Source organism: Psammomys obesus, unplaced genomic scaffold, assembly GCF_907164565.1.
Source record: "Psammomys obesus unplaced genomic scaffold, mPsaObe1.curated_primary_1811, whole genome shotgun sequence".
Taxonomy (NCBI): domain Eukaryota; kingdom Metazoa; phylum Chordata; class Mammalia; order Rodentia; family Muridae; genus Psammomys; species Psammomys obesus.
The window spans coordinates 11,804,384-11,819,046 of NW_026596079.1; the positions used below are offsets into that span (position 1 = coordinate 11,804,384).

The 14,663-nt window shown below is 45.3% G+C and overlaps 1 protein-coding gene across 3 annotated transcripts in view; it reads left to right on the forward strand.

The window, feature by feature from the left end:
- The first annotated feature begins 12,516 nt into the window (after positions 1 to 12,516).
- The window catches only part of Adcy8 (adenylate cyclase 8), a 212,622-nt gene continuing 210,475 nt past the window's right edge, over positions 12,517 to 14,663 (forward strand). For all 3 annotated transcript variants that reach the window (XM_055626672.1, XM_055626673.1, XM_055626674.1), the window contains exon 1: positions 12,517 to 13,999. In XM_055626672.1, the coding sequence (XP_055482647.1) occupies positions 13,028 to 13,999 (972 nt within the window). In that variant the 5' untranslated portion in view covers positions 12,517 to 13,027. The remainder of the gene's footprint in view (positions 14,000 to 14,663) is intronic.

Genomic DNA, 14,663 nt, shown 5'->3' on the forward strand with positions numbered 1-14,663 from the left:
CAGGTTCACACAGAGAAACTTAGGGGTATCTTCCTTCCCTGATGGCTGCTTTTTTAAATGTCTGTCTATGTGTCTGTGTGTATCTTGTCTATGTGTGTTTCTCTCTCTGTCTGCCAGTCTGTTTATCTGTCTGTCTGTCTGTGGGAGGGATGTGTGGAGGTCTGCCCCTGTGTGTGTCTGTGTGCCTGTGTATTGTGCGTCTGTGTGAGTCTGGTATGTCTGCATGTCTATGTGTCTGTGTGTGTGTATTTCCAGTTTTTCTGTTCCTCATACTTCCCTTAGAAAACCTAAGTCTTAACAGACACAGTAGATGGAGGGTATTTTGGATGTCTAGTGAGGTAGGCAATTAAAAATATATATAAATAGCTTTTAAAGTAGCAAAGTGGTACAGGTTTTTCTTGTTCATTGTCACAACAAGATAATCTTTTTTTCTGAACATACTTGCTAGCAAGGAATACACAATAAAATAGGAGGTAGAAATCAAAAGAAAATGAAGCCCCTAGCCTTTCCACTTTGATGTCCCCTACTTTACAAGTTGTACCAACTACAAGCACTGGAAACCAGAAACAGCTCACTGTAGTACTTGGGAAATGTTGCATATTGAACAAACACAATCTTACCTGAACTATAAATAAATATGAAGGATGTTTTATATGTTATGCTATTTGGGGATTTTTGTTTGTTTTATTTAGTTTTATAACACATATTAGTTGCCACCTGGTAATCAATATCCTATTTCTGCCATAAAGGGTAGCCCCAAGTGTATTCCTCCCATTGTGATGGTTGAGCTTGAAGGCATACACCAGTTACACCAATAAAGTGTCTCACTCTCTCAGCTTTCTTCTAGTTTTCAATGGTCCTGTGATTCAATTACAGCCAATGACACAGAAATGAAGTCTGTCCTGTGGGTGATATGGAGCAAGGCCTTTGCTTTTCAGGCAAGAAAGAACAATGAACAGGCTAGACTGTAGATAGAATGCATAAGACTTAGAGTAGCCATCGTATGACCAAGAGTTCAGAAAAGTTTCTACCCAGGAACCTTTGAGATTTGACTTACACAGCTTGAAAAAATAACCCATGATCTACTCACGCTAGTTATTTAGATATACTCTAAATTGTAGCCCAAAATAGTAGTGCACTCCTGGTGTTTAGAGGACAGTTGGGAGCAATTCTCCTACAAGTCAGGTTTAAGTGGAGGAATTACTTTGGGTGAATGAAAATATATTCCAAATAGCTTCCTGAGGATGCTACAAGGAAGAAATGGAGTGTGCAGACAAATACTAGCACTAAGACCAGTATTGGAAATGCTCTGAAGCCAAGGTTATTGTGTAATTCAAATGCTGATTTCTGTATGTTCCATATCTGGTTGCAGTCCTTATTCTGAGATTCTCCTCTCCCCATGTTGTATAAACACTGCTCTTCAATTGTCTCATGATATGCCAATAAAGCCGTTTACAGCCAATTGCTGAGCAATAGAAAGAATTGGGCTGGCCTTCCTACCAGCCAGGAGAAGAGGAGTTAGAAGAGCAAGTAGGAGATTCAACCACAGGCAGATGTCCAGGAGAGACCAAGATAGCTCAGCAAGAGAAGCTACAAAGTACAAGCATCTCTGGGATAAGAAGCCAAATTAGCTTAGAAGGTTAAGAATAGAGTTAAAACTGCAAAGTTCTTATGTTGTGACACTTGTTAAAATATTGTAATAAAGTCTCAATTATTTGTGAGATAGATGGGTTAAGAAAAATTGAGAAAAAAATGGTTTTATAAAAATGACTTTAATACCAGGTCTTCTTTAATTGGTAATGATACAGAACATCCCTTCGATGGAGCTTTTGTGCTCCTTCTTCGGAGGATGGAGCTGCTCAAGTTCTTGACATGTAAAGCTTTTTTTTTTTTCTCTTTTTTCTTTTCCTCATCTAGCTAACTACCTATGTGGTGTGACCTGCATCAGAGTCAGCATCCCGTTAGTTCCCACAGAGTAGCCACTCACTCTTCATTCCTTAATTTACTCCAAAACTGCTGACTAAAGCTTCTACTCCTGGCAAACAATATGGGGAGAGAAACTAACAAAGAACAGCCCTTGCCTTCACAGAGCTCACTCACTAGCCAGAGAAGATGGAAATAGAGAACTCAACAGGACAATAAGGTCAGTGGAGACGGAGGAATACGCTAATCAAGAAATAAAGATTCTCTGAGAAGAAGTTTTGAGAGCAAGCACCTGGTGATCATGGGTCAGTCCTCTGTTGGGGTATGGCTTTTTAGTGAGACCCATTGGAGCAGCTAAGGAACATTCAGGAAAACACTCCAGTCAGAAGAAGCAATGCAGTTGCTTAGGAGCAGTAAGTCCTCTTGTTTTTTACTTAGTAGCTATTATTAGACCTCATTGCCTATTCATCTTTCAAAGCCTGAGGTAAATATCTTCTCCACAACTCCATGATATGCCTCTATCTGTCTTTCAGCTAATCAATGCATATCCATTTGCTAATTAATTCATTGATTAGTTGCAGAAAGCACAAAATAGAAACAGTTTTAGAATTTAGAAATGATCACATTTGCATATTATTCTTCTATTCACTCATAACTATGTTAAAATTAAAAAATGTTGTGAGCACTACTTTCTATATGAAATGACTAAAATCTAAAAAAGGTTTTCTTGTTATTTGTTTGTTTTTGTCATTCTTATTACCACATAACTCAAAATTGTTTTAGTTACTGCTTATGGTTTTGTTTGGCTTGCAGACTGTAGATCAGTGAGGGAGTCAGTGTATTTGTTATCTATTGCTGCATAACAAATGACCCCAAATGTCAGAGCTTAAACAATTCATGTTTACAATCTTACGGTAAAGATCAGTGCCTGCACTCAGTTCAGAATTTCTTATGAGGCTAAAGTCAAACTAATAATTTCAGCCAGACTGATCCTGTTGCCTGAATGGGGCTAGAAAATTCACTTGAGGTATGACTTGATAAAATGGTTGCCTGAAGACTTTTGTTGGCTATGGGTGTGAAGCCTCAGCATCTTGCCACTTGGCACTTCTGGAAAGCTGTGTAAGTATCCAACATGATGGCTGGCTCACCCAAGTTTGAATACTTCAAGGAAGCAAGAGAGTGTGACTTAGCCTCAGAAGTAACAACAACAACAAATCTCTGCTGCTGTTTATTACCCTGATATACTAACTCTAATACAGCATTGACAGGGAATTGAATGATCACACACTAACAAATGAGAAATCATTGGCATTGTCTTGGAATCAGACTGCGATGGTGAAACTGAGATAGAAAGGTACAGTTTGCCAGGCAGAGATCTGCTAGCGGTATAAAGACATCTCAGATGCTAGCTGAGCCCCAGCTCCAACATCTTCCTGCCCTAGCTTTCTTGATCACTAAGATGAGCCTGGATTTGACAAAAGTGTACAACACAGTGTTGACTAGAGGCTTTTAAAAATAATTTTTAAACCTCTTAACTTTGTTCCCAAGCCTGATTTATATTTCTGTATGATGAAAGGAAAAATGGATGCTTATAAAGCTGGAATCATCCTAAAAGGAGAGACGTTTCTGCCAGTACAAAATGCTCAATATGATTGACTTCCTCAACCAAATCAACTTTTTCTGTTTAAGAAAAAGTAAATTCCTATTCCTTTAATCCATTTTTATTAATGGCATATTAATTTGCCATTGTTTACATTATTTACATCTTATTTGTAGGTGAAGTTGTTATAATTTACAAAGGCATCTCACTCAGACACAGGACGCCATGGAAAGTTTTTTTATCGAGAGTTAAGCCTGTGTTAACAGCACAAGAGTAAGTGCAAAGAGGAAGAAGGGAGAACAAGATAAATCTATCTGCAGAACTGAATGAAGCTGAAGCCACGGAGACTAAGATGGGCGGTAATGAGAGCTGGGGCTGGAGGGAAAGCCAATCCCCAGTTCTAAGGTCTGTCTTCTGCTTGACAACTAAACTAGGTCTTTGCAGTATCTTGAGCAAGAGAGTGACACAATGGGCTACAGGGTAAAAGAGCCTTGATGTTTAATATGTATAAAATTTTAGTTTTGAAAGACCGTGGGGGTGAGAACTAGGAAGCTGTTGCTCAACAATCTGCTGGTGGCTGGCAGCATCATGCTGCATACTTAAAAACTGTCAGGAAGGTGAATTTTATGTTATGTGCTATTTTTCCCACTGTTAAAAAAAAAGGTGGTGTGATCATATTTTTAATTTAGAATAATCACAAGCACTGGGGAAAGGAGGCAGACTATAGCTAGAAACATGTTAAAAAGTCTCTGTTGAAATTATCTAAGTGAGAGAGGATGGTAGCCAAAATAAGAAACAGCAGAACAGCTAGAGAGAACAGGGGACAGTTGGGGACCATTCTGCCACCAGTCAATAGGTCCATTCTGGTGGACACCTGACAGCGGTCAGCTGCTCAGCTGAGAACTTTCTGTGTGGACTCTCCAGGCCAGGGATTTCTTTGTGTGCCCATCAGTCTTCATCAAACATGGAAAACTATTACTTTTGCATCATATTGTCAGAGTTTGAAAACAGTTTAACAACTTGCCCAGGGTCATGAAGATAGCATACTCTAAGTCCCCACAGGACAGTACTGACTCAAATACCAAATAGTAGCTTTGGTTAAATTCAGATTCCAGTCAGGCTTTCAGGGCTGGAGGCCTTCTAAACATTTCTCTTATAGCAACTCACACTACAAAATCTACTTTATATTATGCCCAAGACTTGTAGCCATGTGTGTTTGTGTGCACATGGTTCCTACAATGCAAATCTGCTCATTCGTAACTGGGAAATGAGAGTCCAAACATTAAATCTGCTTTCTGTTAAGCCAAACCTTATGTTTTATGGACTTGGGAAAACGTAGTGTTGAGAGTTTGAGAAAATGTTGATCTGGAATTTTTTCTCTTTATCTGGAAGTTACTCACTTCAGAGGAAGCATGTACATATCAAAAGTTGCCCATATTTAGCATCACAGTCATATAGGCACCTTTCTTCTATGTTACTTACACATCCTATATAAATTTGACCCAGGAAGTAGGCGGCATAACCCAATAAGTTGTTTGGACCCTGCACGATGAAAACCAATTCTGACCAAGGAGAATTGCATATGCTTTGTAAACATGAAAACCATTCTGAGAGACTCTTTTATGAGGACCTTTCCTTTCTTTCATCAAAGCTACCTGTCAATAACTTCCAGAAACAGAGATCAAAAATCAAAAGTAGTGTTTTCATCATTCTCGCTCTGTTTCCCAAGTTTGAATCTGAACAGAAAGCAGAAACATTTACAGGGGCCAGGAAGTGACGTGGTACACAAAAGCACAGGAGTATCCAGGGAAAATAAGATTATTTGAAAACAAAGACTATTCCTAGTCTGAAGTCATAGATTCCCAAACTTACAGGACAGGAGAAGACAGGATATGGGTCTTAAATAATGGCCTCTGGGAAGGGCAATGCTCTATGTCAGCAGAAAGACTAAGGGTAAGTTTATAAAAATACCATAGTCTGGCATCTACTATTGCTCTTTTGCCTAACACTCATGCTGTCAAATAGCCTTCTGAATATTTATGTTTCTATCCATGAACCTGGGCTGCTCTCAACCTTGATCAGAAAAGATTCTTTTTGCAGTGGCTAACAGTCACATGACTAGTCAAAATGCTGAAGATAAGAGGTTAAGAGCTCATGTATATACATAAGACATATATATCTGTATATATGTATATATCATATACATAATATACAAATATCAGCCTCCCCCACCAAGCCCAAAGGAACCTCAAGGAAGATGAGGTGGGAACAATGTAAGAGCCAGCAGAAGGGAAGCAATGCTGTGAAATATTATCTTTCTGGAGATATGGCATGGCCATCACATTCGTGAAGTCACAGCCACTGGTTACCTGCGCAGGATTAAGCCACACGAATTCCCAGCATGGACTGGGGAAGAGTATTTATAGCCTCTCCTCTAACTGAAGAAATATTTGCAGTTGGACACTTGCTGGGGAAGGGAAAATTCTTCTTCTTTGAAGGCTGGTGGGTATCCCGTGCTTCAGTAGATGCCCACACCATGAGCATACGGCCAGCACCGACTCTTTGTGGGTTTAACTTAGTCAGTTATAAGAACAAGAGAACAGAATCAGGAGGAGGATATGTTGGGGAAGTGGGGGGGGAGCTGAAAAGAGAAAGAAGGTAGTAGATGTAATCACATTTCTGTGTGTGTGTGTGTGTGTGTGTGTGTGTGTGTGTGTGTGTGTGTGAAACAAAGCAATTCAGAGTTTTGCTGCACCTCCAGAGTAGTATCATGTGGGAAAGACAAAACAACCAAACAAGAAACAGAGCCAGAGAAAAAGCACAAGAAAGGCATATAGATACAGAGACACACACAAGAATCACATAAAAACCCCAAAACCAGAAGCCATAATATATTTTCAGAGTACCTGTAAGGTAGAAAAGAATAAATGAAATACCCTGAGTTAACGTTATGAGACAAAGAACCTCTAAAGATGCCAACGAGTTCATTTTCCGCTGCCATCTACTGTTAGGCATGGGTCTTGCTCTTAAGAGTGGGTTGTCTCCCCAGTAACACTCCCTTGGGGAAAATTAAATTTTCGTTTGTAAGTGGCTATCAGTCGGAAATGGGAGTGTGTGTGCACCTCTCCTTTCAACTATAGGATATCAGCTGGTGCAGGCCTGTGCATGCTGCCACAGTCTCTGTGAGTTTGTATGTGTCTAGAAGGCCTTGATTCCTTGGTGTCCTTCATCCCCTCCCTCCCCCCATCCCCGGCTCTGTAACATTCTTTCCATCTCCTCTTCCACAGGGATACACAGAATGGGGGGAAGGGAGCAGAGAGAATTTGATAGAGATATCCCATTTATGGCTGGGTGTTCCAAGGTTTCTCCTCCTCTGCATTTTTTTTTTTTTCTGGCTGTGGGTCTCTGGATTTGTTCCTATCTGCTTAGGAGTCATTTTATTGTTTATGTTCCTTTAGCAGAAATGTATTCTTTGGTTTTCTCCTAAGTCTGGGGTTTTGGCCACACCAGCAATGTCGGGTATAGGTCTCATCTCCTGAAATGGGCCTTAATTCAAATCAGACATTGGTTGGTCACTTTGTGCCACTATTGTATCAGTGTGTCTTGCAGACTGAAGGCTTTACATCTGGGTTAATTTGATAGTGTGCAGAGAACCTTCCTGTACCTTGAAAACTAGAGCATAGGAGTGAAGACTCTGCAGTAGGCATCTGTTCACCCTCTCCATGTTCAGTGAGTTGTGTAGGTGTTGTCTTCAGCAATAGAGCCTTACTGTCAGCTTGTGGAGAGCCACCAATATCCTCCTCAATAGCTTAGGTTGTTTGGGGATTCCCACAGAAATCCTTTGGAAACCAAGAACTTGATTAAATGTACCTATTTTCTGTTGCTGGGGCTTCATTTGATGACATGAAATGTCTAGTTGGGGCCGTCTCTCTTGTTATTTGGCAATTTCATTTAAATCATATTCATATATGTATATATTACAGAAAGTTTCTACTGCGTTAGGTTTCCATACAAGCCTTCAAATGGCCCTTATTTTAGATGTTCCTTCCTATATATCCTCTGTTGCTCCTTTTTGCCCCTTCCAACCCTAGTTTCTTGATTATAGCCAGAAATGGGAATAAGAACAGGGAAGAGCAAGGATGCTCACTGGAAGCCTGTAATCTTCAAGTTCCTCGTGTGTGTGTGTGTGTGTGTGTGTGTGTGTGTGTGTGTGTGTGTGTTCTTGTAATTTTGGAATTTCAGCAACAATGTTGCAGTGGTCTCCCTCTCTGGTTAAACCACAGATCATCTTTTAGGAAGCAGAAAATGTTTTAAGTCTGTCTCCCTTGGAGGCTCCTGCTTGATACTTGCCTGACTACACTTTTCGTGTCTCAAAACAGTTTTCTTACTAATGAGATGCTTTTCTCCTTGCAGGCACCAAAATCTTATCTAAACTAGTTCCTGTGACTACCCAAAATATTTACTACAGGTATTTTATTTTCTCTTGAATCTTTCAAGACAGGGGGAAAAAATAGAGTCAAGCTGATACTTTATTCCTTCACTGTGCACTGTGCTACTCCAGATGTAGCACAAATTTTTTAATGCAGACCTTTCCATGGTGAGCTCAATTTGCCTCACATATGGGCTTCTCCTGGAGTTCTGTCAAAGCAGAGATGAAGTGGGCGTTTCCTAACAGCAGCTTTCTAGAGGAAGGAGACATGTCATTTTCCTTTAGGGACCTCTGACTTGGGAAGCTGCCCTGTCACAAACACTATCCTTTAGAAACAGGATCTCTCTGGTTGAAACAGGTCCAACTTTTCTTTTACGTGTAAATATTTAATGTCTTCAGTAAGAGACAGGCTTTCTATGGGCATTTGACGAAGGGCACGTGTCTTCTAGAATCCAAACACATATGTGAATATAATCAAGCTAACAAGTCAAAAGTGCTTCTGGAGGGGAGAGGCAATTTCTTTTCTTAAATATACCTACTGTACATCACAAAACAAATGTTATTTTCCAAAGAGGCAAAAGAATATTTTCCCACCATGAAACCACTCAAATGAAATAAAACAGATTAAATCAATTGTTTGGGCTAAATCTCATATGTGAAAATCTCTTTTTTTTTTCACAATTATAAAAATAGTGTGGGTATATGCCTTGAAGTAAGCCAAAATTAATAAACCTTCCATCCATCCTAACAAGACTGTGTTCTGCTACATTCATCTGCCATATGGACTAGCCTAACAGATCTCTACACACCTAAAATCCTCAGAAAGTCCTTAATTTGCCTTTGGAAAAGCAACCAACATTTAATATTTTCACTTCTATCAGTTCTGCTTAAATTAGTCATTATTGATTACAGAACTTTCATTAAGTATGTACATGTGAGGCTGAGACCAACCAAATGTATGTAACCTTGACACACACATACACACAAACACACACACACGTTAAAGTACTTAACTACAAGGAGCCTTGCTGTGCAGGATCCTACTCAGTAAAATGGGAACCCTAAAAGCAGACAAAGCCCTGACTCACAGAATTGCTAGGATGGTTAAGTGAGATATTTATGAAGGACTTGAGGAAGAGCTTGACAGCTGATAAGGGCTAGAAAAATTATCACTATCCTTACTATTATCTCTAAGCCAAGGGATATGACAGCAAGAAAAATCCAGCCACCCTTCAAGGGGATAACTGTTTTCACCAGGAGAAGCAACAGTAATGTAGACACAGGAATGAATGGAGGATCTCTAGTCCCTCTAGTAGGAGGTATACCAGTGTTCCCAAATGACGTAGAAGGACATCACTCATGGTCATAGGAATGTCGTAAAACAGAAACATTACTGCTCAAGCATTAAAGAATGGGCAGTCAGGCATTTTAGGAGAGAGAGGTGAGATGGGTAGTCCAAAAAGGGAAATAGTCATAATAAAAAAATTAAATTAAAATATGAAAAGATTCTATGTGGGTCACATTAGATACTGTCCTAGTAAATATGGAGGGGAAAATGACCTCATACACCAAGTCCCACCTGACTCCAACACTGTGGCTTGGCACGTCTTGTTTTAAGTAATAAATCATTCGGTGGTTGGCATATTGTGAAACAAGTATAGTGTGCACGTTCACATTCAAGAACAGAATGCTTTGGAGGCTACACCATGTCGCCACAACAAGAAAAATCTCTCTTGGATCCTCTTCTGCCATCAGCTTTCTTACCTCCGAGAGCACCCATATAAGAAAGGGTCAGTTGGGCCGATGTGGTGTTTTGCCCCGGTTGCATTTGCTCTAACCTCTGACTTCAGGAAATTCTTGGAGTTTCTCCCTGAAACAAGCCGTGATCATTCATCAGTCTGGGACATTTTATCTGATTGGGCCCAGTCTCCCCCTCTTTGGCCTGCCTTCCTTTGCTGCTGAAAAAAAAAAATCATCCTAGGAAATGCCCGGTTTGGAGGAAGATTTTTACAGGGAAGTTCCAAGTTCCATCTGCCTTCAACCCCTCAATGATGTAGACTGAATCCTCTGGCTCAGAAAAAAAAAAAAAAAAAAAAAAAAAAAGTAAGAATCTGAAAACCTGTCTCTCAGCTGCTAAGATGGTCATCAGCATAGGTGACTTGGGCCAATTCCCTCAGGAACAGAGGGGCCGCAATCCCACCTCTCTGTCCAGACTAGAGGACTTCAGAGAAATTCTTCACTCTTTATTCCCTCCTTATTACCCACCCCAGAATTTCAGCAGTTTTAAGAAAACCTGAGTCCAAGAATATTTAAAGGAAAGGCGAGTTGTTCCGACAGATTTCTATGTTGGTTTCATTAAGGTCTACATAACAACAAAACCATTTTTTTTTTTTTTTGAGATGCTTTGCTCATAACTTCTAGCTCCCCAGGATCGACAAGTGACTCTAGGAGATCCCTATATTTAACAAATTAATATCTCCACAGGCCGAACTTAATGCATAATCTGCTTCCTTTCTATTTAAAATCCAACGTTTAATTGAGTTCTCTCTTGAGCAATCTTTCCAGTCAGTGCATCAAATTCCAGAAATGTGCTGGTTAGGAATAGAGGTGCCTTAGAGGAATTTTGCCTTAGAATACTTTTCCACTGTTCTTTCTGGATGCTCTATGCAAGGCAGGTGACCTGTAAAGCTTGGAAAGGAGAGTCAACCACACAATTCTAGGGCAAAGCCACTTACAAATAACCCTGAGAATGGTTTGTGGGTGGATGGGAGGAAGGCACTCTGTCTCCTCAGGGAAAGCTGATTTTGTTTAGGACAGAAAGGAGCTAGGAATTTGTCTTCACTAGAGGAAGACAAAAACGCCATCTCCGGTGGGGGAATGGGATGGCCTAGCCAGGTCATTTAGGCTTTCATGGGACGCCACAGGGAGTTGCGAAAGCGCCCAGAGCCTGACGTCATTGGTCATCAGCTGACTGTGTTTAGGGCGCGAGCTGCAGTCGCGGTGGCAGCGGTGATGGTCACGGAGACTTCCACCACCTGCAGCCTGGCTTCAGGCTCGTACTGCTACCAGGTTTCTGAACAGCGGGAAGCCAAGGACCCCGAGGGACTGGGCCCCGGTGCAGGAACCGTTGCGGGACAACTTGGGTTTTGACCGCGACCCTCAGCGGTCCGGTCCCTGGGCTGGCGGGAATCGTGCCTCCAGGAGGCCACTGAAAACGCCTTTTCGAGGGTCCTCTTTTCGCGCCTTGTATGCCCTGACAAATTTAGTGTCCGAAACGCGGAGACCACGCCCCCATCTTAATGCCCTGTGGTGCCTCCACCGTCCAGACCCTTGGAGTAGAGAATAGAAGGAGGCTACCCTCCGCTGTGATTGTGGCTTCTTGGGAGCATTTTGGTTTTAACCTGAAAGTTGGCGTTAAGCACACACACACATACACACACACACACACACACACACACACACACACACGTACGCACGCGTGCGCGCGCGCACACACACCACATCTCTGGCTCCCGGAGTGGGGAGGGCGGAAATGAACCCCTCTACTGCGTGTCTCTGGTCTCTAGGAGTTCGTGGGCAAATGGGCCTACGATCCTGGCTCTGCACCTGCCAAGGACAAGAGCTTAAAAAAGAATCGCGGAGGAAGCAGCCGGCGCTGGGGCGCTGCACCCCAGCGCGCTGCCAGGCCAGGAGGTTCCAGCAACCCGCGCCCGCCGGACCCCCCGGAGCGGGCCTTCAGGACCTGGGGCACCCTGTACAGAGCTGGCTGCAGCCGTGTTTTAGCCCCCACCCCCGTCATCCCCCTATCCCGGGTTCCGGAGGCGTGGTTTGGCGCCGGGGATGGGTTTAAGTCGCCGCGGTTGTCTGACCACTCTGACAGGTCTCCAAATTCCTCCCAAGCTCCGATCGTGCTGTGCCTTCCAGAGCGCTGGAGTGGCACCGCGCTTGCCTGGATCCGGGGGCATGTCATCGACTTCCACTCGGCCTGGAGCCTTTCTTGCCGAAATCTTCCTCCTGCCGCCTCACCCGCCAAGGCTCGGTTCTCAGGAATCCGCTCCACTGGCTTTTCTCTTCGCACTCAGCTGTTGGCTCTAAAGCCCTCCCCACTTGTTCTTTCCCCACACCCCCTGGGTTCGGACAGGCCCAATGGACTCCAAAGAGAGGAGTACAAGGGATGGGAATTGTGTGCGGAGACCCCTCGGAACCGCTGCTAGCAGCAGTGACTTAGTCCTGTAGCGGAGACTGGGACCCTGGGGCTTGTGCCCCACCGCTATCTCCTTGAGGAATGCGTCAGCTTGGAACCCGCGCTGTCAGTATTTACTCTGGAAGTGGCGACGAGGAAGGAAGCAAAGAGAGGGAGAGAGAGAGCTTCAGCACACCTCCAAATTAACTGTTTGGTGACTTGTTAGTGTTGAGGCTACCACCTCTTTCCTGCCCTCCCTCCGGCGCCCTGCCACCTCACCATCACCCACACCTCCCGCCTCACTGCGCCCGCCTCCAGCTCCGCCCCAGCTCCCCATGCCGGCGCAATGGAGTTATCCCAAGGGCGATGATTGCAGCCACAGCTGCTAACTTAGCACCCATCCTAACCATCGGTCACTTGGCCAGCTTTTCTGCAGCCGAGGAGACGTGGGCGTCCAGAGCCCAGTGCCGCAGCCAGGACCCGCCCGACGCGCAGCAGAAGCGCGGCGCCCAGGCGCCTCTTGGACAGCGAAGACTGCGCCAAGACGCTGAGCCTAGAGCCAGCCAAGGAGCTTGAGCGCAGAAAGGGGACTGCGTGGCTCAGAGCGCCGAGGATTTCGCGGACAAACAGCCACCACTTTCGCTGCGTATCCAAGCCGCGCTGATTGGCGGGAAGGTGGTTCGCCAGTACGCAGGGGTCCACTGCAATCCGCCAGGAGCCCCTCGCTCCTGGGCTCACTATGACCTGACCTGTGGGGGCCCTGCTCAGGGCTCCTGCAATCGAGCAGCCTAGGAAGGAAGGGATTGCTACCAAGTGGCCTTCGGGTCTTTAGGAACCCCCACCCCCAACTGCCACTGCCAGTTTCTGCGCCTCTCTCCCTGCCGGCCCGGCCATGGAGCTCTCGGATGTGCACTGCCTTAGTGGCAGCGAGGAACTCTACACCATCCACCCGACGCCCCCGGCCGGCGACGGCGGGAGCGGCTCCCGGCCGCAGCGGCTGTTGTGGCAGACGGCGGTGCGGCACATCACGGAGCAGCGCTTCATCCACGGGCACCGGGGCGGCGGCGGCGGCGGCGGCGGCGGCGGCGGGGGCTCCCGCAAAGCCTCGAACCCTGCGGGCAGCGGACCCAACCATCACCACGCTCCTCAGCTGTCTGGCGACTCGGCGCTGCCCCTCTATTCCCTGGGCCCCGGAGAGCGAGCGCACAACACCGGCGGCACCAAAGTCTTCCCGGAACGCAGCGGGAGCGGCAGCGCCAGTGGCAGCGGGGGCGGGGGCGACTTGGGCTTCCTGCACCTTGACTGTGCCCCAAGTAACTCGGATTTCTTCCTCAATGGGGGATACAGCTACCGGGGGGTCATTTTCCCGACCCTACGCAACTCCTTCAAGTCTCGGGACCTGGAGCGCCTCTACCAACGCTATTTCCTGGGCCAGCGGCGCAAATCGGAGGTAGTGATGAACGTGCTGGATGTACTAACCAAACTCACCCTCTTGGTCCTGCACTTGAGCCTGGCCTCGGCCCCCATGGACCCTCTCAAGGGCATTCTGCTGGGTTTCTTCACTGGCATCGAGGTGGTGATCTGCGCCCTCGTGGTGGTCAGGAAGGACACCACCTCGCACACCTATCTGCAATACAGCGGTGTGGTCACTTGGGTGGCTATGACCACCCAGATTCTGGCAGCAGGCCTGGGCTATGGGCTCCTTGGCGACGGCATAGGCTATGTGCTCTTTACGCTCTTCGCCACCTACAGCATGCTTCCTCTGCCGCTCACCTGGGCCATCCTGGCCGGCCTGGGCACATCCCTGCTCCAAGTCACTCTCCAAGTGCTCATACCCAGGCTAGCCGTCTTTTCCATCAACCAGGTAACTCTTGCTTGCCCTGCGTTCCTGGCTCCACTCCCCTGCGTTGTTTAGAAACAGCTTCTAGAGAGACAGGTTAGGGTTGCCTCACACTTGTGAGTCCACTTTGCTTCCCTAGCTTACCTTAGGCTTTGGGCATCCTTCTGCGTTGGGGGTGGAGGTAGGTGGAACTTGGAGGCTCAGAACGAGTGGAAAAACCCCGCTAACTTTACCCTTCTGCTAACTGCTAACTTTACTCTTCTCCTCTGGTTTGTAGTTCTCCTCTAACATCACCTGGGAAAATAGTTTTGCCTCGCACAGTGACACCCAAAGTCCACGGGCGCTGGAGCAGGACACAGAAGGGGAGGATCACCTAGGTTTAGGCTGTGGTGGTTTGCTAATTCGCAGCAGGTTGTTGGAGGGACACTGCAGACTTGGGTTTCTGTGTGACTTGTTTGGGAATGGAATCACTCTTTGTTCAGGGTATTGCCTTGCTGGGCGCCCTCCAGTAGGTCCTCCCTATGCTTCAAAACCCCATGGCAGGGTTTTTATTTTGGTAAATTTTAGTACCTTTGGGAAAACTACTGTGGTTTTTACAGTGCCCAGTCCCAGTCCTCTGAAAAAATAAATAAATAGGTCTCAGGAATTGAAGGATGGCAAGCTACTGGCAGAGGATAGAAGTTTTTAT